Here is a 26,905-nt window from a genome sequence, read left to right on the forward strand (position 1 = left end):
CAACAGCTAGAATTATCTTTTAGTGAAAACATTAACTCAACCTACCTGAGTCCTAGAATTGAGACAACAGCTTCATCAAATGGAGCTGCATGAACAATATCCGAAAAGCAAGTGATAGGAGCAGCAATAGCTAATACTTTCATTATACTTATAATGCTCCAGGCCGTGCCCTAGTTAATAGATCTGGTGTCTATCAATTGCCTCAGGTCTCCAAACAATGTCATTGTTATTCATAGAAAGAAAAGGAGGGTTCTTCCCCTCCTCCAAAGTTTAGCTCCTAGGGATTAAAATTTATTTGTATAAAAAAAAATTGGTGTTCCTCTAGCTAGAAGGAGGGAGAAAAGCAAGGAATTTTAAAGGACTCAACTCAGCGTAGGTTCTAGGAATTGAGAAACTACAGCAAAATTTACTCATCATTATTAACTCAGTGGCATGCCCCTGTCCTTAGTCATCATAATTATGGAGTCCTGGGGAGGTCACTGAGTGGGAAAATTTTGCACAGCTATGGCATCTTAATTCTTTTCTTCTTGTGTACCACCAAGTCAGATCTGACTGGCATAGGGGGAGGAAGCATTTGGTGGATTTGAACTGCACGTCTTCAGGATTGCAGCACAGATTCTTGCCACTAAGACCACTAGAGCTCCCTAGCAATTGCATTTTAAATCCAACAGTTGTTCACTTGGAGAAGGATGAACAATCTCCTCCAGTGTGATTAACTGTCTCTGAAAGCTCACTGGAGAGTCAACTATGGGTTGGTTCCAACTTGATGGTACACAACTACTATAACAACGTGTACTAAGGACTCTTCAAATAGGACAGCCTTTCAGTTAGCATGTGAATCATCATAGAAAACGAAATTCTGTTCCCAAGAGGTGAAGGACTAAGTGCACCTCACTACCTTTTCATTCTCTGCATATAAATCCTCAAGAGCAAGAACCATGCCATGTGTCATTTTGCCACCCACTGCCCAGCTCATAGAAGGGGCACTGGGTGCGCTGGTTGAGCTCAGTCAACTGACAGTTTGTGGTATAAAAACAATGTGATGACACCTTGCATTTACCACAATAGTAAAAAAAAATCTGTTTTGAACATAGATAACAAATGTTTGGCAGTAATAAGCACTGAAGTACAAGGTAAGAATAACACTGGTCGTGATGGCTAAGCACGTGTGTCACCGTGAGTGGCCATGCTGTCAGCGGTTTGGCAGCTGTGGAAATGATGGCGTTTTGTAGTTATTTCATGATAGAGCCGGCCTCCACTTTGTGATCCAATGTGGTCGGTTTCCATTTTTGTATAATGTATAGTTTTTAGTGACTTGGTTTTTGGAACTTAACCATGTAGCTAAGGAAATGCAATGATGTTTAACAAACATAATCATGTCTTTCTCAAACGAGTATGCTTCTCCTAAGTAGCGCCTTCGGGAGGCTGCATACCTATCTTAGCCAACACCGCAGTGCTCAGGGGTCTAGCTGGCGAGTGTCACGGCAGCTCATCCCGCTTCCTATTTTGTGCTTCCAGTGGCTCTGTAATGCTGAGCCTTGCATGGCCTCTATGTTTGAATAGGCTAAGGCATTCATCATGAAGTGAAGCATGGGTGTGCTGCATGACTGATAATGACACCCTGCCTTTGGCTCTTTTGCTTTAAACAGTTGTGTCAATGGCTGTACAGTTGCAATAAGCATGTAAATCACAGCCAAGGTGACCACCTTAGAGAGGCAGACATGAATACAGTCAGATTTGTTTGTCAGGAGGAAAAAAGTTAGACAACAATTTTATGGTCACATACTAATTTGGTCTCTTCCTTTTAAGAGAATATTTAAGTGGATTATCTGGTGGCCTAGTAGTAAGGAGCTGCACTTGCTAACATCTCCATGCCACAGTCATGAGAAGCCACTGAAAGTACATGCAGGGTGGTGGGACTAGGGGTCTCCCAATTCTTAAATTCCTCCATCCACACTTTCTATAGCAGCATGTTTTGAATGTGCAGTGGAAGACCACAAACAGGTTATTGCATGAAGGCATGTAGTTCAAATCCACCAGTGGCTCCGTGGGAGAAAGATGGGCATTCTTCTTCCGTTTGACATACTGTCCCTGAAAACCTGCTGAAGGGTCAGCTATGCGACTCTGCAGCACACATCATCTACCTAAGTATCAAATATTGCCAGTTGAGAGTCTGCTGCTTCCTGACCCATTTCCAAGGAACTGAGTCAATGAAGGGAAGCATCCTATTCTGAGCCTTCGAGTTGTTCCTCCTTTCAGGAATTCCTTGTGTTCTGTTCCTCTTTGTCTTCCCTCCTTCAGAGCCAGAGGGAAGTCTCCTGTCCTCTAATGCTTGAGAGGGCTGCTTGCTCTGAATGCTCACAGAACTTGTCCCATGTAAAGCATGTTCCACTCTCAGTTTTCAGTGCTTAAAACCTCCAAGTTGTGCTAAAAGCTCCATAAGCAGAAGTAACCAATATGACTGCCAAGTACCCAGTCGGCTAGATAGCATGGTTCTTTTGAGGACAAGGGTGGGTTAAAAAAAAAACCAACACCCCAGTTTTGGAAGAGAGAGAGAGAATGAAGAAAGGGAGGGCTCTCCTAACACAGTCCATCATCCTTCCGTGACCTATTGAATTATAAGCTTGGGTCAGTTCTAGGCATTACTTCTTTCCTGGGTCACCTAACAAGGTCCCTCTTTGCAAGCATCCTCCAAGCTTCATGGCTTTTGAAACTTCCTGCCCAGACATACACCCTCCTGTTCCACTTTCCCTTTCCCCCACTTTCTCTTCCTAGTACTTAGTTTACAGACAGAGACAGTCCTGGGGCAGAGGCTGGTCCTGGCAGCCCTGTCCCAACCCTGAGGCAGCTCTGGTGTCCAATCCCTCCCTTCCCTGAAAAGGCCTGTGTGAGGGGCTGTCACAGACATGCTCTCTGTCACTCCTCTCAGGTCATCAGGAGAGTTTAAGATATATCTCTGTCTTGTTTTTGGCCAGAAGTATCTCCACTGGGCAGTGATGGGCTCTCAGATACCTGGTAGCTACTTTCTTCTTTTCCCCGTAAGTAATTGTAATAAGGCATTTTCCTTTCCTGGGGTTCATTTTGCAACTGCTACCCTTTCAACTCCATCACCATCTTCCTTGCCTTGGACTTTACATCTTTTCCCTTCCCTGTAACTGCTTAGCAAGAAGCAAAAATCAAGAGATGTGGCAGGCACTCTAGTGAGAATGTTGTGTGTTTCTCTTGTTGATATCCTCTTAACCTGGGGGAAGGGGAAACCCAGTCAAAAACCTTGAATAAAAACACAGTATTACCCACTTCTTTGTGCTGCTTTCAGTCACCCTCTCTTGGGAAATGTGGCAGAAGTAAGATATAAACTTTCTCAAACCGTGTCTCCTGCTCTAGAACTCTGGCTCCAACAGTGGTGTGTAAACAGGACTGCTGGCCATTCTGGCGCCTCAACCCCTCTTGGGTTTCACTGCTTTCATCCTTATCTTCTCTCTCCCAGGCCTGGAGATCACAGGAAGGCCCCTAGAAGCAGCTGCTTAGAGGAGAAGCAGCTCTGGCTGAGGCCTCACTGACACCCAGAGCAGGCTGCAGGCCGGTGGTAGGTTGCATGAGGGGTGGGCAGATGGGTTATAAATTCGGAGTCAGGCCAGGCCCGTGGCCTGCAGAGGATTTGTGTGGACAACGGCTGCCATTACATTGGGTGCATTCGCGGTCTCTGGGGCTCCTCAGCAAGTACCTTAATGAACGTTTCCATACTGCCGTTAAAGAGCTTATGGCTATACACTGAGAGAGGCCTAGGTCTCCTCATTTTTTGTGGTTTAGGGGGAAGGCAGGGGGGCCTAGGGAAAATGGAACAAAAGAAATCAAGAACGTAACCAACATAAACATACAAGCAGGAAAGATGCTTTAAAAAATCTAGGCGTGGGAAATACAAAATTCAAACGGGCCCCCTGAACTCCCAGTGCATTGGTGACCAATGTTCCATCGGAAGGCCTTTAGATGCATAAGAGTATTGTACATTTACACAAGGTTTTAACCAGAAGCACTTCCATATAATACAAATGCGTTTTAAATCATAAGGGGAAAATAGTATATATATAAAAAAAACACAACCCCACAGAAATCCAGACACTGTCATCCTACAAAGCTGACCAGATGGAGGGGGAGTCTGGGAGAGGGAGGGAATATAGCTTGAGAAAGCAAGACACTTTCAAGATGACTGGAAGTGTTAATGTCATTGTTTTGGCTTAAATTCATCCCCAAGCTTCCTGATGTACCAGGGCTCTCATGTTCCTTCCTCGTACCGCTTGGCATTTCAAATGCACTTGACTAATCTTCATTTCATTGATCTAAAGGCAGGGTAATTATTATTATTCTTGTTTTAAAGTAGATGCCAAGAGGGAGGTTGCTGCTTCTTTGAAGTCCCTGGTGATCCAGAAGAAGATAATAATCCTGTTCACCATTGTGAAATGGGCTTCCATTTAGAGTGCTTTCAAACTCATCATCATGTTTAAGGGACCTTTATAGTGGAATTCCTAAAAGGCCTTCTTTAAGGACGAGAAACTGAGGCCAGAGAAGGGCGCTGACAGAGTCAGACCCCAAACATTGACCTATTTGTCTCCAAGTTGCAGGAGTTTTCCCACCAGAAAAACAATTATTTTGGAGATTAAAGATATTTTTTCAATTTCCAGTCAAAGACCTATCTATTACAATAACTCCTGCAAGTGGAAGATTAACGGACAGGCTGAAAGGGTCTTGCTTTACTTTAGGAGCCATTCCCTGTGTTCCACTCATAGCCACAGTGAGAGAAAATCACACCACCGTTCACTAGGGACAGTGAAACAGACACAAACGGTGGGCCAGATTCCAGGGTTGCTCACCATGCAGATACCTGTGTTGGTTTATTTGCTCAGCATTTACCCAAGTTGGCCTGGAGTCAACGCTGCCAGGGCTTTCTGAGATTAGGAGGAGGCTCCTCATCAAAAGGGCCAGTTATTTTCCAATGAGTTGGTTCAGTGCTGGGAGAGCAACAACAGAGGACCCAGTCTGGCACAGACAAGGCTCACACGTGATGAGCAAAGACCAGAAGATTTCCTCAATTGATTTCCATGAGTAGGAAAGAGATGTCATGAATTTTGCAGCCAATAAAGACGATGCATGGCATTCACTTGGGCCTCTTTTTACTGGGCTTACATGCCTCCCTTTATAGTCCAGCCCATCGAGGTAATGCCGACAAACTTCTAGGCATTTGAGTGCTGAGCAAAGGCTGCCAGCTGCAAGGCATGCATGGGCAAATAACACTTAACTCAAATATCATGCCCCCAGACAGAACCAAACTAACAACACAGACCAAGGGGCTCAGAGTCACACAGACAGGAAATTACAAAAAGAAAAGAATGAAAAATGAAACAGAATTTTTTTTTTTTAAAAAAAGAAATAACAGGCAAGATTATTTTGAGCCCATCTTGGATCTTTGTCAATTTGGTTAGCTAAGTCCATGTCATTTATTTCTTCTTCTTCTTCTTCTTCTTTTTAATGTTAGATTATTTTTAATTTTTTTTTTATTTATTTAGGATGTGTGTAGAGGGGTAGAGAGCTCTGGCGGCTTAGGACTAGGAGTTGTGCTACTAACTCAAAGGCAGGTGGTTCGAATCCACCAGCTATTCTGAGGGAGAAAGATGGGCCTTCTCCTCTCACGTGATTTACAGATTCTGGAAACCTGCTGGAAGGTCAACTATGAGTTGGTTTTAAATAGATGGCACATAAAAACAACCTATGGGGTTGGCATTTATTATACTCCATCTGTTTTTTAATTTCTCAATGCAAAGTCAGAAGAAAATGCCAAAAATGGAACACAGGGCCATAGGTTCTAATCCTTGGATCAGGGGTAGCTTGAAGACAGCAAATGTTGCCACTTGCTTTTCATAGTGTTTTGTGGTTCTGTGTTTGAGCATCCCTGAACCAGTTCCTTATCTCACATTGTGTGATATCCTTACAACAACCTTGTGAGGTAGGCAAGAATCATTCACCACGTTTTACATCGAAGGCACATGAGCACACCAGAGACTTGCCCCACGTCACACGTGAAATGGGATTGCGGTTGCGAGTAGAACTCAGCTCTGTGTGTGAGTGTGAGATTGAGAAATTAACTTTATCATCACACAAAGAAGAGTAGCATTAAATCCCATTTAAACTTACACGACCAGCAAGGCTGGAGGCTCTCTCCGCAGGTGTTAGACACCCAATAGGGGGGAAAATGTAGGGTGCCCACCAGAGGGATTTCTTTAGGCTTCTTTGGTTTTTGAGTTTACAAAATAGGGGAAATTGGGTGCATAATTCCCATTTCTCTTGCCCAGAAAGCAAAGAACGGTTTGATTCAAATTGGTCTTCCTTTCTTTATGCACGCTCTGGGCACGGACTTGGGTGCTCTGACAAGGAAACGTAGCTATCCCAACTTTGTATGACATCAAGTCGATCCAGACTTACTGAAGTGCAGGGTGGGGCACAAAGTGGGGAGCAGGGGGGCAGCTCAGCCAAGGAAAGTGGGGCAGCCTAAGCCTTCCATCTCTTCTGCTGCTCAGTTGTAGAGCAAAAAACAAAGAAAGATAGAAAGAAAAAGAGAGAGCAGGGAAAACAGGAACAAGAAAAACCACAGAGAGGAAGAAAGAGAAACCAGAGACCAATGTCCCCTTTCTGCCTTTCAACAAAGATTGAAATTGCTGTCGACACAGGAGTTACCCTCAAAATCATTCTGTGACCTAAAGGAGGATAATTACAGCATATTCAAGACAGTGCAATAAGCTGACTGACACTCACATGAAGTTAATGCCCCAAAGGGGGCAGTGTTGTAGTTCAAGGGCATTTAGGTGCCTGCGGCTCTGCTTGTGCATACACCTGATTGCACATGTTTGGGTACAAACACCAAGTGATTTCAACACTAGTTTAGACAAGAGGCTAAGTCAATGTGAATTTGAGGAACTGGACTTCAGTTTGAATAATGCTAATCTGACTCTATGCTCAGATGTGCTTTGCCATTAATGATAAACAGACTTATCAAGTGCAGTAAATCATCTGGCCAGGCCCGAATTATCATTATGGAATCAGGATATTCTAAAATAAGTTCTTAAATGTAAGAAAGGTACAACAAACTGCAGCCAAAGTGCACAAACTGGTCCATGTACACGAAGCCATCAAGGGCTCTCTGCTGCAGAGCTAATCCAAAATGGCACCAACCACAGGCAGGATGGATGGAAGACACACTGAGCTACTTCCCAGGGATCTTTAAGTATAAATTCAAAACTTCTTCCAAGTTGGCAATAGTTGGATTTCCCAACAAGAAACCAATGATTTTTGAAGGGATGGCTTCTTACTAACAAAGGTTCCTTGGGCAACCAAGGACCAGTGTGCAGATGGTTGGTTTGCAGTTGATTATAGTGAAAGTGGGAGGTCAAGTAATCTCAGCTTGACTTTCCAAGGTCCTAGGTCAAAGGGAGCATGGAAGATAGCGCCTCAGAGATCTTTATTTAAAGAAAATCAACCCCTTGCACTCTCCTTTGAGGTAGAGCCCTTAGAACTGGTCAAAAGCTTGATCACATCACATCACATCCCCTGTGATATGTTGGAGCAAACATCTCCTTCTAAGTGAATTAGGTCAGCTCAATTCATCTGCCATCTGTTTCACTGTTTGCAGACTCTGGTGTAAAATGTGCTTTCTGTTGTTTTGAGACTCTGATAACATCCTCTTGCTAGAGGAGGAAAAAAATTAAGGGGTTTGTTTCTAAAAGGTTTTAGAAAGGGACCCTGCACATCTGCTAATCTATGTAGTGGGAGGGCCTGGACCTGCCTCTCTGAATCACCCTGATGTTCCCAAACTGCTTGAGCCCAGAGGAGCTAACTGCTGAGAGAGCCAGACTTGTGGGGAGGCTCTGTGTTCCCCAAGTTGGGGGCCCGGCAAAGCAAAACCCAGGAGCTTCTCTGAGACTTCCCAGTCGGCTCACTTCCTGTGGAGCAGAAGAGAGCTGGGGATTCATCTTCCCTGCCAGATAGAGCAGCTTTCCAGGATTCTGGGCCACTAGGAAGAATTTGTGACAAAAGGATCTCCTTAGGTCTCTGGACCCAGAAAATAAGGCAAAAAGTAGCTCAACTCTACCATTTGTCAAAAGAGCGGAGGCCTCTGGGCCACTGGCTGAATGAAGGTTGGGCAGTAGAGCAGCTATATCTTTATGCAGCCTGGGCAAAGCTGAGAACTCAGAAATGGCTGGACTCTCAGTAGTAACCTGGGCAGAGGAAAGGCCCAGTGGCTGAAAGTCACTTGTCAGCTCTCAGCTGCCAAGTGGAAAGTGTTCATTGTCTCTGGTTTGCTGAAGGAAAAGCACAAGGGTAGCATTGAGCAAGCTGGAGGTAAAGCTGAAGTTGCCCGTTTGTTAATTTCCCACCTGGGGGTCTCCTAGAGGCCCTCCCAGTGCCTGTGAGGTATAATGCTAAGGTATGGCAGTCAGGGCGTTGGTGCCCACCTGGGCTAGATGCATAAGCGCAGGCCTATGCATGTGCGATGGTAGCCCCGTCCAAAGCCTCAGCCAGTTCTGACTGGGGGTCCTAGGCTAGACTCCCAGGCCAGGCTGTGCAGTTTGCTCAGCAGCCACATAGCAGATGGGGAGAGGTCAACAGCCACCCATACACTCTGGCCTCTGCCAGGTTCCCTCTACCACTATGAAATATCATGGCCCCGGCTCATGGAGAGAGAGGCCAAAGGAAATGCACTTGTTCTCCAGCCCCCCCACAGCAGATCTAAAGACCTCCCTCTCCCTGTGGTCAGCCTGAGGCGGCTACAACAAGCAAGCACTGGAACAGCAATGCTGCCTTCCCTCCCCGCACACCCATGCAGTCCTGGAGGGCTGTGGTGAACTACCTGGCTCCACAACATTTTGCTTCTCTGAGCTTCAGCTTCCCACCATCCTCCCTTTCTGCTTACCCTCCTCACCCCCCTCCTCCTCAGGGACCAAGTGAGAGAAGACCCTCGGACTCTTACCTGGTGGTGCCACATTCTGCTCTTTCTCCTAGAAAGAAAAGTATATATTGATGTTTATTTGTTTTTATTTTTTTAATTAGAAAATGTTCATCTTTTGCTGAAATCACAAAAGTACATGCTCTTAATTGCTTGTGCTGTGTGCAGTCTAATTCTGTCCAAGGTCTGGTCCACTGAAGAGAACACATTAGAATCACCTAAGGCTCTTGGTAAAAATGAAGATTTCTTGCTCTAGGCACCTTTTAAACCAGAATCTCTGAGATTAGAACCCAGGGATCTAAATTTTAATAAACATCCCAATCTATCTTGTATAGCAAAGTTCAAAAGCCCATGCACTGTTATATTTCAACTAACATTTATTGAGCACTTGTCATAAGAGGACACCTATTCATAAGAGACCTGTTGTGACTTCCCATCCCTGGTATCACTCTATGATATGACATCACTCTGGTATCACTCTCTACTTTGTATTTATCATACCTCATTTCCCAATAACCACTTTTCAAGTGCTTAGTGGCCATCTATGGCTAGTGGCAGCGATATTAGACAGCGCAGCTCTAGATTCTAGATTCCTGTCTTGCATTCACATTGGAGGCTTGTTAAAGAGGAAACAGCACAAGTTTTCTCTACAGCTAACAATGCAGAACAGGGACAGGCAGGGAAACGAGGGAGTTGAAGACAGCTTCCTGATGCCTGAAAGCTGAACGTGGAAGAAATCTATACACAATTTCTTAGCTCTGAACAAAGCTACAACCAGTTAGAAGGGAACTGCAGAGGGCTAAATGGAATTAAAAAAACAAAAAAACAAAACAAAAACAAAGCAATAAATTGGGTAAAACAGGCCAGTTTGTTCTGTTTAATATGCTTGTGTATCTGGTGTCTGGGGCAGATCTCACCAAACACTAGTTCACCAGTAACTAACTAGCTGAGTCTGACAGCTACAGTGACCGCATGGGCTTTGGAGTAGAACTGAGCTCCACGAGGTTTTTCCATGGCTAACTGCTAGGCAGTAGATGGCCAGGTTTTTCTTCAGAAGTACCTCTGCATGGACTTGACTTCTATCTTCCAGTTGGCATCTAAGTGAACTGATCATTGCCCTATCAGGACTCCTGCCAGTTAGCAATTGTATAGTTATTATTATTTTTTTTTAATTGTTCTTTGGCTGGAATTGATGGCAACATGGACATAAAGGAGTCAGCTTGGGATTGCATTGTCTGAGGAGGGTGGATAGAAAGCCCGGCATTTGCCTCAGGGCTGCAGACAACTTTGACTCTTGACTCACAAAAGAAACTTTGAGAGGTTGAGTGTGCTTCCTGCTCCACCTCCTTTTGGCTCCCAAATGGTCCACTCTTCCCTGAACTCAAAAGATCAAGTCACACTGAGCTTCTTTTGTTCTTCTAACTCACCACACCCTTTGCATCTTTGCCCACACTGCCCTTCTGCCTGGGATACCCTGTCCCTGGTTTTTCACGATGTTGAGTACCATTGGGTCAGAACCCATAGCTGATCTTAAGAGCAAAATTTAACAGAACAGCAAGCAACAAATGTTGGCGAGGTTGTGGAGAGACTGGAACCTTTATTCACTGTTGTTGGGAGTGTAAAATGGTGCAACCACTATGGAAGGCGGTATGGCACTTTCTCAAAATGTTGGAAATAGAAATACCATTTGACCCAGCAATTCCGGTACTGGGAATTATACTCTCAAGAAACCATAAGTACCATCCAAGCAGATATATGCACATCCATGTTTATTGCTGCTTTGTTCATAAAAGAGTTGGAAACAACCCAGGTACCCATCAACAAATGAATGGATAGAGAAGCTGTGGTATATTCACACAATTGAATATTATGCAGCTCCAAAAACAAACTCATGAAATATTATACAAAATGGGTGACCATGGAGGACATTATGTTGAGTGAGATATCTCAGTCACAAAAAGACAAATACTGTATAACGCACTGTTATAGAACAGGACTGATATGAGGGTTGGGAGGAAAATAAGAAAAGAGGGAATAAATAATGCACACAGCATTGAAACAGATGAGGGAGAGAACTGCATAAAAGGAACATCTGATTATGCATTATTGACATGACAAGAGTCCAGAATAGGAGTTGGATAGTAAACTGGTCCAGGGTGGTGGTGGTGGTGGTGGTGGTGGGGAAACAAGGGATTGTATAACAATGAAAGAATTTTTTTCCCCAAAGAAAAAAGGGAACTTGGGGGGAGGGAGAGCAGGGAGGAAAATGTGTAACAATGAATGAATGGAAGTCCGAGTTCTTTATATTGTTGTTGTCATTGTTATGTGCCGTCGAGTTGTTTGCGACTCATAGCAACCCTATGTACAACAGCCCTAAACCGTGCTCTATCCTGTGCCAATCGCATTGCCTCTGACACACCCATCCCGATTACCACAGTCACCGAATCAATCCACCTCATAGAGGGTCTTCCCCTCTTGCGCTGTCCCTCTACTCTACTCAGCATGATGTCCCTCTCCAAAGACCTGTCTCTCCTTGAAACATGTCCAAAGTATGTCAGACGAAGCCCCAGAATCTTTGCCTCCAAGGAGTAGCCTGGTTTAACCCTCTCTAGGATGAATCTGTTTGTTTTCTTGGCAGTCCATGGTACATTCAATACTCTTCTCCAGCACCACAGCTCAAAGGCGTCAATTCTCCTTCTGTCCTCCCTAGTCATTGTCCAACTCTCTGATGCATAACAAGTGATTGCAAAGACCATGGCCTCTATCAGGCGCACCTTCGTCTCCAAAGAGACACCGTTTCTCTTGAGTACTTTAGAGAGGTCCCTAACAGCAGACTTTCCCATCGCAATATGTTTTTATACTTTCATGAAAATATAAAAAAAAAAAAAATAAAAAAAGAACTGTCTATCTTTGGGGTTACAGTGCAGCTTCTTACCACTAGGCCACCAAAATTTCACTATAATTATTCTCTATTTCAGCCCAGATGGATTAGAACACTGACTGTGATGTCTCTTCTCCATAAGGCCAGAAACTGTGTATATAGAACCTTGTATGCGGAAACTAACCTAGCAGAGTGTCTTTGCTTTTGGATAGACGGATGAACAAATGAAAGGAGAAACAGAGAGACAAGGCTAGATAGGGAGTCAAAGGATTTATGTACTGATATGGAATATTAGAAACCCTTGACTGCGTCATACAACAACAATTTCAGTGAGTGGTCTACTTTCTCCATTAAGAACTGTTTCACTGGATATAGGATTATAGATTGGCAATTATTTTTGTTCAGCTCTTTATGTCCCATCCAATCCATTGTTTTCTTACTTGCATGGTTTCTGCTGAGAAGTCAGAACATAATCTAATTGGTTTGCCTTTGCTGATGACTCTGTTTCTTGAGCTGCTTTTAGTATTCTAGGCTTGTCTTTGATTTTGGAGAATTTGACTAGGAAGTGCCTTTTTAAAATATTCTTTTGGAGTTTGTTTATTGTTTGTTTTATTTATTTATTTCCCACTAGTATATATCTTGATGTTTTTCTTTTGTATTCTAATCTGTTTGGCATACACTGGCCTTCTTGAATTTATATTTTCTCATTTTTTCATGATACCTGGAATGTTTTTTTCTAGTATTTATTCTACTATTTTCTTCATGCATTTTCTCCCCTCCTGTTCTGGAATTCCAAACACACAGTATGTTGCTTCATTTGATATCATCCCACATTATTTTTATGTTTTCTTCATATTCCATCTTATCTCTGCTTTTTCTTCTATGAGACTCTCATTAAGGGTCTTATAATCCCTCACACTAATTCTACATTCCATCTCTTCCATACTGTTCTTTTGTCCTTCCCACACTTGTTTCTTACTCCAGGGCACACAACAACAACAACAACAACAACATGTTGATTACTTCTGTAACATTGGTCTTATTATTCTGAATTGTCTTTCTGTCATTTCCAATACTCCCTTCTGCTTTGTCTTATAATGAATTTTTAGTTGCTTCTACTTCTGTTGTGACTTCAATTCTTTCTTCTGTCATTTGTATTTTATTTAGCATCAATACATGAAAGTCCATGTCAAGGTATGTATTCATCCTTCCTGTCTTCGGGATATTCATTGAAGCTATGATCTGATCAGCTTCTTTTTTTTAGAAGAAAGCTTTCTCTTGTTTCCAGGGTGATCTGGTGATATCAGATGTAGCAAGGAATGGTCATTTGTTGAGCACCCATTGCCTTGTATGACTTGTAGGTCAATCATGTTCACAAGTTTGCTTCTAAGTAAAGGTGATTCAGAAGACTGGAAATTTTCTTTAACGTGGCTTCTTTAAGCTGCATATTTTAGGGAACTTGAGGATCTCACCATGATACTTCATTCCATTGAGGAGGGGAGCCTTGCATCTTTCCAGTAAAAATATTCCACTTGGCCTCAATCAAAATTTCACACCTATTTTAGAAACTTCCAAATCCTTCTTCCCAGTATTAAATAAATTCCAGATGATCTATAATAATGACATTGAAGCAGGGGCGACCTCACCCTAGTCCCACTCTTAAAATGTTCTGAAAGGAAGAGTTGAAGTGCTCAAGCAGAGATGTCATATCTGGTGACACAAAAAGGAACGAATTAACATATGAAGAAATGCTCAAAATCACTGGCAATTAAAATAAGACACAAATAAAAACCACAATGAGGTATCATTTTATCCCTATAGCAGTGGCAAAGTGTAACAGGATTGTAAGCCATAAATGTTGGAAAGGATATGGGCAGATTAGAACTCTCAGGCACTGTTGGTGGGATTGTAAAGTGGCACAATCACTCTGGAAGGCAGTTTGGAGTTCCCTCAAAAAGTTGAACATAGAAATTCCTTATGACCTACCTATTCCTCTGCTAGGAATATACCCTGAGGAAAACAGAACTGAGGCACAAACGGAGATTTGTACACCAACATTCATATTAAAGCAGCACACACACACAGTTACACATGATAGCAAGAAATGGAAACAGCCCAAATATCCAACCACAATTAAATTTAGAATTTATGGTACATTTACACAATCGAATACTATACAGCAATAAGGAGCAACAGTTTTGTAAAATACTATATAACATGGAAGAGGCTAAAGAACATTTTGCTGAGTGAACTAGCTCAATTGTATAAGGACAAATATTACATAAGTCCATTATTGTAATAATAGAAAGATAACTAGTAAGATGTGTGTAAAAGTCTAAAGGGGTATGAAGGTTGCAAAGGGGAAAATATTTTTTAAAACCCCAACTAAATCAACCCAAATTCTCCTGGTTGAGAAATTCCTTCCTTTATTCAATATCTTAGGAATCCATATACACATACCTTTACTAAATGCTAGAAAATAGAAATAACTAAAGATTTTATTGAGATTTATTGAATTTCAGCAAAGAATAAAAATTCCCTGTGAATGAAATTTACAGATAATATTTATCTTTGTTAATATTGTAAGCAGATTAGAGATGAACTTTTAATTATTTTAAACAGAATTATTTTAAACTTTTTGCCCATTTTTAAAATACAATAAAAGAAATTTTCTAGATATTTTCATGGGATCATTGCCATTAACAATGATAATCTTAAAAAACAACCAAAAACAAAAACAATGATAATCTTGTGAGTTAGAGTGATGCTCTAAGTTCTTCTGAGTGAGCTTGAATCATTATACTACAGTTAACGACCCAGTAGTGTAGAAAAACCTACACAAAAGGGTCCAATGGTAAATAGCTTAAGCTTTTAGGCGAAGTGGGGTCTCCATCACAGTTACTCAGTTCTGCCTTATAATGTCAAAGATGCCATAGATGATATTTAATAAAACTGTATTTACAAAATCAGGAATTGGCTATATCTGACCAATAGGCCATAGTTTTCTGTTAGTATAAAGCTAAAACCCGTTGTTATCAAGTTGATTCCAACCCACAGAGATCCTGTAGGGTAGAGCAGGACTGCTCCAGAGGGTCCTTAAGGCTGTAATGTTTACAAAAGGAGAATGCCACGACTTTCTTCTGCACAGCTGCTGATGGATTCAAACCACTAAGCTTTTGAATGGCAGCCAAACTTTTAATCTACTGGACTAGCAGGGCACCATTAAAACTTGGTATATTTATTTACAATTCTTTCTGCTTGTTAGACCAAGAAGGAGTTGTCCAAGTGAACACTGTGTAGTTTAAAGTCAGGAAAGATATGCACCAGAATTGTGCCCTTTTCCCATAGCTATTCAGGATGTATGCTAAGCAAATCAAGAAAGTGCTGGAAACCCTACGTCTCTGTAAACTTTCATTAAAATGAAAACTGGACTATGAGGAAGAATATGGTATCAGGACTGGAGGAAGACCTTTGTTATAAAGATGACAAAACCTTGCTTGTCAAAAATAAAGAGGACTTGAAATGCTTGCTGTGAAAGATCAAAGACTACATCAATTACATCTGAACATCAAGAAAACAAAAATTGTCACTACTGGACCAATAGACAGCATCATGATAGATGGATAAAAGATGTCAGTGATTTAATTTTACTTGGATCCACAATCAGCACTCATAGTAGGTGTCATTACTGTTAAGTACCTTTCTCTTATTATCTGGCCTTTTACCTTTCCAAGCATGTGATTATTCTCCAAGAACTGGTCTTTCCTGATAACATGACCAAAGTACATGAGATGAAATTTCATCACCTTTGTCTCTACAGAGCACCCTGGTTGCACTTCCCGCTAAGACAATGTTCTTTTCGCAGTCCATTCAACATTCTTCTCTACAATTTAAAAGCACCAATTCCTTATTAATTTTCCATCTTTCAGATGCATAGGAAGCAGCTGAAGATACCACGGCTTGGATCAGGCACACCTCAGCCTTGAAGCTGGGAGCTTTGTTTGCTCCTTAGTACTTTAAACAGGTCCTTAACAGCAGATTTTCACAATGGAACACACCTTTTGGGGTTTTTTTTTTTTTACTTCTATTACCATAGCTGTTGATTGTGGATCCAAGTAAAAGGAAATAGGTGACAATTTCAATCTTTACTCAATCTATCATGATGTTGTCTATCAGTACAGTGGTTAGAATTTTTGTTTTCTTGATGTTGAGATGTAATCTATATTGAAGATTATAGCTTTTTAATCTTCTTCAGTAAGTGCTTCAAGTCTTTATTTTCTGCAAACAACATTGTGTCATCTGCATAATGCAGATTGCTTATGAGTCTTCCTTCAATCTTGATGTCACATTTTTCTTCATATAGTTCAGCTTCTTAAATGATTTTCACAGTAAACAGATTAAATAGGTATATAGAAGAATATACTCTTAATGCACAGTTTTCTTGATCTTAAACCGTGTCTTTGCTTTGCTAGGACAACAGCTTCTTACTCTAAGTTTCATGTGAGCACAATTAAATGATTTGGACTCCCATTCTTCTCAACATTTTCCATTTGTTATGATCCACATAGTCAAATGCCTTTGCATAGTCAGTAAAGCATCGATACACTTCTTTCTGGTATTCTCTACTTTTAGCCAAAATCTATCTGACATCAGCAATGATGTTCCTTGTTCCACAGCCTCTTTTGAATTCAGCTCTAACCTTGATTAGTAGTTAATACTTAATCCTTTGCATCACCTAAGGACTTCTTTATACCATCTAAGGACTCCTAATCTATGGTGATAGATAGTAGCAGATTAATGGCTGCTCAAAGTGGAGAATGGAGGATTAAAAAAAAAACAAAACAAAAACAAACCACACACAAGGAAACTTTCTGTAGTGATGTAAATGTTCTATATCCTGATTTAGGTGATGGCCATATATGTGTATATGAATTTGTAAAAGAAAAATCAGTGGTATATAAATATAAAATAGATGTCTCTTTTTAAAATATAAAATAGATTTTTTTATTATATACAAATTATACATCAACAAATTTCATTAAAAATAATCCAGTGATGCTATTTTTAAAGCCCTGCTATTTGCTCTGCTTCAAAAAAAGATGAAAAGAGTACACAGAGTCACTGTACCAAAAAGAAGTGCCTTTCATAGAAGAATTGAAGCAACATATGACCAAGAGGCAATGGGAATGAAAGAGGTAGTTAAAGCATCTTTGAATGATTTGGCAAAGAACAAGACCCTGGGAATTGATGGAATACCAATTGACATATTTCAACAAATAGAGGTAGCCCCACACGTGCTCACCAGGTTATGGCAAGAAATCTGGAAGACAATCTGGAGGCTAGGTGACTGGAAGAGATTCATATTTATTCCCATCCAAAAAAAGGTGGTCCAACAGAGTATGGAAATTATCTAACAATAACACTAATATCATATGCAAGGAAAATTCTGCCGAGCATTATCCAAAACTAACTGGAACAGTGCATCAACAGAAAACTGTCAGAAGGGCAGGCTGGGTTTAGAAAACGAGGCCATGATACTAGGGACATTATAGCCAATGTCAGATGGATCTTTACTGAAAGCATAGAGTACCAGAGGAATGTCTATCTGTATTTCTTTGACTATGTAAAGAAATTTGAATATATGGATCACAACAAATTGTGTCCAACTGCTCATGAAAAACCAAAAAGAATTGGCCTTCACAGAAGAATTGAAACAACATATGACCAAGTAACAAAGCAAGGAAAAACTCCATGGTTCAAAACTGGGAAAGGAGTGTGTCAGAGATGCATACTGTTTCTATACCTTTTAAATCTATCTATAGAACAGATCGTTCAAGAAGCTGGGATTTATGAGGAGGGATGTGGCATCAGGAATGGAGGAAGACTTATCAACAATGTGTGTCATGCAGATGAAACAATCTTACTTGTCAAAATGGAAGAGTACCTGAAACATTTGCTGCAAAAGGTCAAGGACCACAGTCTTCAATATGGACTGAAGCTCAACATCAAGAAGATTCTCACCACTGGGCTAATTGGCTCCACCATGATAGATGCAGAAGAGACTGATACTGTGAACAGTTTCAGCTTGCTTGGTTCCACAATCAACATTCTTGGCACCAGCAGTCAGGAAATCAAAAGATGAATTGCATTAGGTAAATCTGCTGTCAGGGACCACTCGAGAGTGCTGAAGAGTAACGAAGTGAGGATTTAAGGTGTACCTGATTTAGGCCACAGTCTTTGCAATTACTGGGTACACATCAGAAAGCTGGACAATGACTAAGGATGATAGAAGAAGAAACAATGCCTTTGAGTTGTAGTGCTAGAGAAGAGTACTGAACTTTCCATGGACTGCCAAAAGAACAAACGAATCTATCCGGGAGAGGGTGAAACCAAGTTTCTCATTGAAGGCAAGGATTTTGAAGCTTTGTCTCACATACTGGGCATCTTGTTAGGAGGGACCAGTTTTGTAAAAGGACATCATGCTTGGAGGGGCAGAGGGATAGTGCAGGAGAGGAAGACCTTGGATGAGATGGATTGACACAGTAACTGAAGTGATCGGGGCAGGTGTGTTGAAAACTGTGCGATTATCTCAGAATAGGGCAGGATTCAAAGCTATTGTGCTTAGGGCCACTATGATTCACAGGTGACTCAATGGAACATAACAACAACTACTCTTCTGGAAGTCTTTCTTGTTCTGTGGGTCCACTATGAATCCTCTCCTTCTTTAACCACAATCCCCTGTGTTTATATGTTCAATCTGGGAATTCATCCTGCACTGTGATCTGACTTAAAGCCATCACTCTTTGACTTTTTTTATGAGCTCATGAATCGTTCCCCTACTAGATTATAAATTTCTTGGTGGTAGGAAAGGTTTTCATTTCTCACTATATCTTTCATGGCATTGAGCTCACAGACACTACACATCCTCAGTTGTCAGGGATGATTTTCATGGCAAGTGCACCTGGCAGGGAAAAGAGTGATTCACCAAAAGGGCAAGGAAGTATCCATGGTAAACACCCAATGGCTAACAAATACTCTACATCCCAGCACACTTCCTCTCTTGTTACTCTCTTCTTTCTCCAAGATATTTATGATTATCTCTAGGGATGCTTTAAGCTGTCGCTTTGAGATCTACTAGTGCAGTCATGCTGGACATACTCTTCATTTATCACACTGATCCTCTGTTTCACTGATCCAATGTTTTATTTCTTTTAGAAGGAACCCATCTCTTAGTTAACAGCCCTCTCCATAGAGAATGCAAGACAATAGGTGTATATAGGATTTAAAGATAAAAGGCTCCCTAAGCTTCAGGAACCATAGGTCTTTCCTATCTGAGTTCTTCTTACAACTGAGCTTCACCAGATTCCTGAGCTGACCAGCCCTGACCTTGTGGGCTAGTCCTGGACCTGATCTTATCAGGTCTTGTCCTGAAGAGGACTCATCCAGTATTTGTTTGTAAATGTTAACCAGGTACCTACTGTGAGGCAGGCACTGTTCAAAGCATTTATGACAAAGTGGGGAATTAAATAAGCAAAAACATCCTTAATCTGACTGAAGAGGTGATATTATTGTGATACTGTTGGAGTTAGGCATGATCAAAGGTAACAGATAATAAAGGAGGTAACTTCCCAGTATAAGTGAGATGAAAATGAAATGGAGTATTGTGACCAAAGTGATGACTTCTTGAGATTGATGGTCAAATGGTCCTCTCTGGGAAGCAACATCTGTGCTGCGAGTGGAAAATTCAGATTTGAGGCAAGAACATTCCAGATAGTTGTTGTTTGCTGCTGAGTCAGAACTGATTCATAGCTGATCCTCCAGTAGGCTTTGATAGGCTATAAGTTCCTTAGGAGATTGTTCATTTTTCTCCTGCAGAGTAGCTGGTGGCTTCAAACATTTGCCTTTGGTTTGGCAGTGTTACTCCTTACCCAGTAGGCCATGAAAGCTCCCTCTTCCAGGCAGAGGGGAAAACAAGTACAAAGGCTGTAGGAGAGGAATAAACTTCAACTCAACTCAGCTCAACTCAACTCAACTCAACTCAACTCAACTCAGCTCAACTCATTACTATAGAGCCACAACCAGCTCACAGTTAAACCCTCCAGCAGGTTTTTAGAGGCTATAAATCGAATGGGAAGAGACTAATCACTTCTCTCTCACAGAGGAGCTGGTGGATTTGAACCCAGCATTGAGTTGACAGTGTAACTGCTTACCCACTAGGCCACCAGAACTCCCTGGAAGAAGCTTCTTGTTAAGTACCATTAAGTTGAAACTAACTCATAGTTGACCTTTCAGTGAGTTTTCAGGGGCAATAAGCCACATAGGAGAAGATTACTTATCTTTCTTCCATGGAGCAGCTGGTGGATTTGAACCAAGTGCCTTTGGGTTGGCAGAGCAGTTCCTAACCTCTAGGCCACCAGGAGCTCAGTGTGAAAGTGAGGAGGGTAGTCAACGGGAAGTGAAAAGAGACCAGATAATGTGACCTTGTGTGCCATGAGGAGAAGTTACACTTTATTCCACCTATGCAGAGCAGATTATCCGAGAAGCTGGGCTCTATGAGGAGAATTGTGGCATCAGGATTGGTGGAAGATCTATTAACAATCTGCGTTATGCAGATGACACACTCCTGCTTGCTGAAACGGAGGAGGACCTCATGCACTTGCTGCGAAGGGTCAAGGACTGCAGCCTTCAGTATGGACTGAGGCTCAATGTCAAGAAGACAAAGATTCTCACCACTGGACCAATTGGCAGCATCAGGATGGACGGTGAAGAGATCGAGATTGTTCACAGCTTCAGTTTGCTCGGCTCCACAGTCAACACTCTTGGCACCAGCAGTCAGGAAATCAAAAAGCGTATCGTGATGGGAAAGTCTGCTGTTAGGGATCTCTCTAAAGTACTCAGGAGCAATGGTGTCTCTCTGGAGACTAAGGTGCGCCTGATACAGGCCATGGTTTTTGCAATCACTTGTTATGCATCAGAGAGTTGGACAATGACGAGGGAGGACAGAAGGAGAGTGGATGCTTTTGAGCTGTGGTGCTGGAGAAGAGTACTGAATGTACCATGGACTGCCAGGAAAACAAACAGATTCATCTTGGAGAGGATTAAACCAAGCTACTCCTTGGAGGCAAGGATTCTGGGGCTTCGTCTGACATACTTTGGACATGTTGCCAGGAGGGACGGGTCCTTGGAGAGGGACATCATGCTTGGGAGGGTGAAGGGACAGCGCAGGAGGGGAAGACCCCCTATGAGATGGATTGATTCCGTGACTGGGGATGGGTGTGTCAGAGGCAGTGTGGTTGGCGCAGGATAGAGCAGGGTTTAGGACTGTTGTGCATAGGGTCGCTATGAGTCGAAAACGACTCAACGGCACATAACAACAACAACAACATAACCAGAGGCCCTTAGGTGCTTTTAAACCTACTCTCCAAGTCCTTTATGGACAAGGCCCAACATTATATCATGATTTTCCTTCTCTGGACCTAGAATCTTGGTTAAATTCTCCAATAATATTCCCAGCAAACAGGTTAAAAAAAATCTATGTATCAGGGTCTCTTTTTGTGCTACTGACCTTTCTCAACAAACAAAACTAAGACTGTGGCATGCCCATTGCATGAGATACCCACATCAAACAGGTTGAAGTGCTACCACAAACCCAGTAGAGACCACAGCCATTGCTCATAGCTTCCACCCTGACTCACCTTCACCGAGGGTCTGCTTGAGTAGGTCGTGCTTGGCCTGTAGCTTTGTGATGAGGTTACTACCATTTACATATTCTTTAAACTTCTGTAAGACACAAAGCATAAGGAAGGTGAAGATTGCAGGGCCAGGTCACAGGACATCAGGGGAGATTGCGTACCGATAGGGCCCTATTTGGACTTGCTCCTCTCTGTAAAATTCCAAACTTGGCCAAGAGGCTGTTGGGTCTTTTGTGGGCCCCAGGAAACTCAGGTCAGGAGTTGTGAACCCAAAGAAACCTTGAGAGGGGGAGCTGTGAAAGCAACTTTTAAAATATTTAAAAAATTATTATTATTGGCTTGCTTACAAAGTCATTATACATTGTGTTTCATAGTATTCTTCATTCACATTGTGTTTCATCCAACCATTCTCATGCTTTAAGTTTTATAAAATTAATCACCATTTTTGTTAGGCTTGGCCTGCAGGAACAAAAGCAAGGGATCTCTCTGACCCTCAGAGCTGGCTGTGCTTCTAGGCCAGGAGAAATAAAGATGGGGATTGTCCTGGGAGGGGCTGAAACAGGAGGTCTTCTCTGGGTCTGCCAGAGAGGAGTCTTGGAACAAGCCTTTCTTTTATCTGGTTTCACATTGAAGGAGAAAGGGCCTTGCAGCATCTCCTCCCCACCAAGAAACTTCCCTATTGAAATCATTCAAGTCACATCTGGTGAGACAATTTTACTTTTTACAGAAGTGAACCAGCAAGCGATTTGTCTAATGTCCCCTGGTGACAATCTGTGCTGGGGCTGGTTAGGTAACCAACCACAAAGGTGTTAATTAGTGTACCTGTGTGAACCTGTTGTTGTGTGCCTTTGAGTCTGAACTGACTCATAGCTGACTATCTGACAGGTTTTCAGGGGCTGTAAATCACACAGGAGGAGACTGCCTATCTTTCTCCCATAGAGCAGCTGGTGAATTCCAACCACATGTTTTTGTGTTGACAGCCTGGCACCTTGCCAGTAGGCCACCTGAGCTCCTAGGATGCACTTAGGCATGTTTCCAACAACTCTGCCTTTGCCTTTGACCTAAGGGCTACATACAGAAGACACAGAACTCAAAGGGCCAGCATATGTATTGAATACCTGGATCAGGACTGTGACAGTTAAAGACTGAATCACATCCATTGAGAGGGACTAATTTAAGAGTTACCCAAGAACCAACTCTTAAGAGGTCTGGTTTAATGATGTTATGTAGGGAACAAAGATTTAACTGATCTAATTCAGCTTCAAAATAACAAAAAAATTTTATAGTTTTAAGATACACACACAGGAGCATAGCACTTCATACAGAAGCTGTGCAAGCTTTGCTCTAGTTTGTACTAGCTGGACCACTGCTGGCAATTTCACTTTTTGAGATTTATAGAGAGACCTACAAATCAAACACATTCATAAGAGAGCACCTAGGATAACAAGGCCACTCAGAACAAAGCTTATGAGGCAACATTGAACGAAGTGGATGTGTTAAGCCTGGAAAAATGAGAAGCTGGCTGCCAGCAACCCTGAGCCAGGTTGTCAAGTAGCATTACCTTCGCTCTTGGCAGCCCTAGCAAATAGAATCAAGATCAATAGCCAGAAACCTTAACAGAACATATTTTTTAAGGCAACAAAGAAGAGAGAAAATATTCCTGGCAAATATGCGGAAATTGGTAACTACAACACAAATGAAAGGGCTTTTTTGGGGTGGAGGGATTGTGAGGGTGCCCAGTTAGAATCTGGATGGTCATTTGGTGGGGATATGGTTGAACAGAATCAAGTATCATAAGGAAAGTTTGGATTGGGGTATTTTAACGTCTTTACAGTTCTAAAATTCTATGTTCAGTAACACATCTTGAATTAATTCCCCATTTCCCCCTGCTCCTCTTGGCCCCTGACTATTGAATGAGATATAAGTTATCTGGAACTTTACATGGGTAGCCGGCAACTGATGACTAAATTGCTTAGACGAGAGAGGATATTGTTGTCTTGAGTTGAAGACATCACAATTCATGCATGTAAGTTTAGTTCTCTGGGCTTTTAGCCATTTTCCCTTCATCCTACAAAATATGACTCTCTCTTTTTTAGATAGTAATCAATCTAAGGTCAAAGCCAAAGCTTCAGTAAATAAGTCACTTTGTGTACTTCAGTAAACCAAGCTAGGCAATGTAATTTTAAAAGAATGGTAGGAGACTCTTAGGTCTCATTGGCCCAGATGGCTTTGTTGGTTTGCATTTGTTTGAATTTCTCCCCAAATGTCACTGCTGGTGGATCGTTGGACACTGGATTTTGGGTCCAGGCCCCCACTTACTGTAAAATAAAACATCTCTGTTTCCTGCTGATTGGCTCTCCTTTTGGCAATGTTGATCTTGCTCATGTAGGTCTCAGAAGCAGCAGACTTTATGGACTCTGTAGATCGACTGTGTTGGAAGGCATCAGAAACATCAAAGTCCTCCACTGTCAGCATGTCTTGTAAGGTCTGCATGGTGGCATCTAGGGTTTTTCTAACCTGGGGGAAAACAGTGTATTAACAACAACAAAAATATCTTATTTTGGTCACAACTTTTGCATTTGAGTTTTTAATCCCAGTTGTTCTTCTATTTTTTTTCCTCATAAAGTCCCACAAATATAGGCAGGATAGGTTATTATTCCTGTTATAGTGATATGAATAGCTAGGCAAATTCACCAAAGCCCCAGAGGACCAAACTTGCTTGGCAAAGAGCCAGGCTGTGTAAAGAGCCAGGTTGCCCAATCAAATAATTTTATTATAGTACCTCTGTCACAGAAGACCTTGGAAAATGTTAAATATGAAGAAGGAATCCAAGTTTATAAACTTGTTTCTCTTTCTTTAAATACATTTTTTAAATTTTAATTGTGATTTTAATGAAAGTTTACAAAAAAGTTAGATTTTCATTGATTCGTTGTTGTATAATTACCACCACCACCACCCCAAGTCTCCTTTGCAATGTACCTCTTATTTTGGGATGTTATTGTACATTATCATATATTCCTTTCAAACAGTTCTTTCCTTCATCTGTTCCAGTGAAATGTTTATTATCTATACACACTTATCCTATTCTTCTCATAAATACTTATGTCAGACTTGCTTTAGAACAATAGTACTATGCAGTATTTGTCCTTTTGTGACTGAGATATTTCATTCAGCATGAAGCATTAAAAGAAGATGGAAAGAGTATACAGAGTCATTGTACCAAAAGAAATTGGTGAACACAGAAGAATTTCATGAAACAATGTATGAACAAGAGCATGTGGTGATGAAGGAGGAAGTTCAATCTGCTCTCAAAGAACTGGCAGAAAAAACAAGGACCCAGGAATTGATGGCATACTGATTGACATATTTCAACAAAGGGATGCTGCCCTGGATGTGCTCACCAAGTTGTGCCAAGAAATCTGAAGGATTTCTGGCCTACAGACTAGAAGAGATCTATATTTGTTACCATTCCAAAGAAAGGTGATAAACAGAGTGTGGAAATTATTGAACTAGATCATTGATATCACATGCAAGCAAGATACTGCTGAAGATCATCCAAAAGCAACTAGAACAACACATCAACAGAGAACTGCCTGAAGAAGTGCAGGCTGGATTTAAAAGAGGCCATGGCACTAGGGTTATTATAGCTGATGTCAGATGGATCTTGGCTGAAAGCAGAGAGTACCAGAGGAATGTCTATCTGTGTTTCATTGACTATGATATGCAAAGGCATTTGACGGTGTGGATCACAACAAACTGTGGCTGACTCTGAGAAGAATGAGAATCCCAGAACACTTGACTGTGCTTGTGCAAAACTTATACTTGGACCAGGAGGCAGTCATCAAAACAGAGCAAGGAAACACTGTATGGTTCAAAATTGGGAAGGGTGTGTGTTAGGGATGTCTCCTATTTCCATATCTTTTCAATCTATATGCAGAACAGATTATCTGGGAGGCTAGGTTCTATGAGGAGAAGTGTGGCGTCAGGATTGGAGGTAAACTCATCATCAATTTATGTTATGCAGATGACACAACCCTGCTTGCTGAAACTAAGCAGGACCTGAAGCGTTTGCGGCAGAGTCAAGGAATGTAGCCTTCAATGTGGATTGAAGCTCAATGTCAAGAAAACAAAGATTTTCACCACTGCTGCCAATAGGCAACATCATGATGGATGGTGAAGAGATTGAGATTATTGACAGCTTCAGTTTGCTTGGCTCTGCAATCAACACTCTTGCCACCAGCAAGCAGGAAATTAAAAGATGAATTGCATTGGGAAAGTCTGCTGTTAGAGACCTCTCCAAAGTATGGAGGAGCAATGATGTCTGTCTAGAGACTAAGGTGTGCCTGATATAGGCCATGGTCTTTGCCATTATTTTCTATGCATCAGAGAGCTGGACAATGACTAGGGATGATAGAAGGAGAGTTAATGCCTTTGAGCTTTGGTGCTGGAGAAGAGTATTGGATATACCATGGACTGCTAGGAGAACCAACAAGTTCATCCTGGAGAGGGTGAAGCCAGGCTGCTCCTTGGAGGCAAGGATTCTGAAGCTTCGTCTGATATGATGCAAAGAGGGACCAGTCCTTGGAGAGGGATGTCATGCTTGGAATGGTGGAGGGACGACACAGGAGAGGAAGATCCTTGATGAGATGGATTGATTCCACCACTGGGGTAGTAGTAGTATTGGAGACAGTAAGATTGGCAAGGGATATAGCAGGGTTTAGGGCTGTTGTACATAGGGTCGCTATGAGTCACAAGTGACTCTATGGCACATAACAACAACAACAACAGTAACAACGTCCTGCAGGGTAACCTATGTTGTATAATGTTTTATGAGTTCTCTTTATCTGATTATGTGGTCTCCAACTAGTTCCTCCAGTAAGAGGTAGGGCACTCAAGTAGTGACAAAACTAGAGATATTTTTTGTTTTCTTCATTTATTTATTTTTTTTAAATTTATTCTATTATTTTTGCTTGAGTGTACCATCAAATCAGATCTGACTGGTACAGGAGGAGATTGTCCCTCCTTCCCCGGCAGATCATTTGGTGGATTCGAACCATGCACCTCTGGGATTGTAGTTGCAGATCCTTGCCACTAGGCCACCAGAACTCCCTGTTTTCTTCATTTATAAAAGAGAAGAGATGAAAAGTCTTCATAGCAATGGTTAGCCATCCTCAATAAATAAACACTCGAGTCACCTGCTACATGACAGTTGTCTAAAGACTTAACTGAGAAAAGAAAAATTCAAGGAAGACTGATACCTTTTGAGTCAGTCCTTCAGCACTCCACTTTCACTCCTAGAATCTACTTAGACTACCAGGTCTTGTAAATAAGGCATTCAAC

At 41.7% G+C, this 26,905-nt stretch overlaps 1 protein-coding gene across 2 annotated transcripts in view; it reads right to left on the reverse strand.

The window, feature by feature from the left end:
• SRGAP3 (SLIT-ROBO Rho GTPase activating protein 3) overlaps positions 1–26,905 on the reverse strand; it is a 448,964-nt gene that overhangs the window by 76,851 nt on the left and 345,208 nt on the right. The window contains exons 9-12 of one of the 2 annotated variants that reach the window (XM_006888900.1): positions 23,885–24,082; positions 21,569–21,653; positions 9,017–9,044; positions 3,725–3,827 (exon numbers count right to left, since the gene is read on the reverse strand). In XM_006888900.1, coding sequence (XP_006888962.1) covers positions 3,725–3,827; positions 9,017–9,044; positions 21,569–21,653; positions 23,885–24,082 — 414 coding nt within the window. The remainder of the gene's footprint in view (positions 1–3,724; positions 3,828–9,016; positions 9,045–21,568; positions 21,654–23,884; positions 24,083–26,905) is intronic. The other variant, XM_006888901.1, reaches the window with a different exon arrangement.

Source organism: Elephantulus edwardii, unplaced genomic scaffold (assembly GCF_000299155.1).
Source record: "Elephantulus edwardii isolate Elephantulus edwardi_28Jun2011 unplaced genomic scaffold, EleEdw1.0 scaffold00073, whole genome shotgun sequence".
Lineage (NCBI taxonomy): Eukaryota > Metazoa > Chordata > Mammalia > Macroscelidea > Macroscelididae > Elephantulus > Elephantulus edwardii.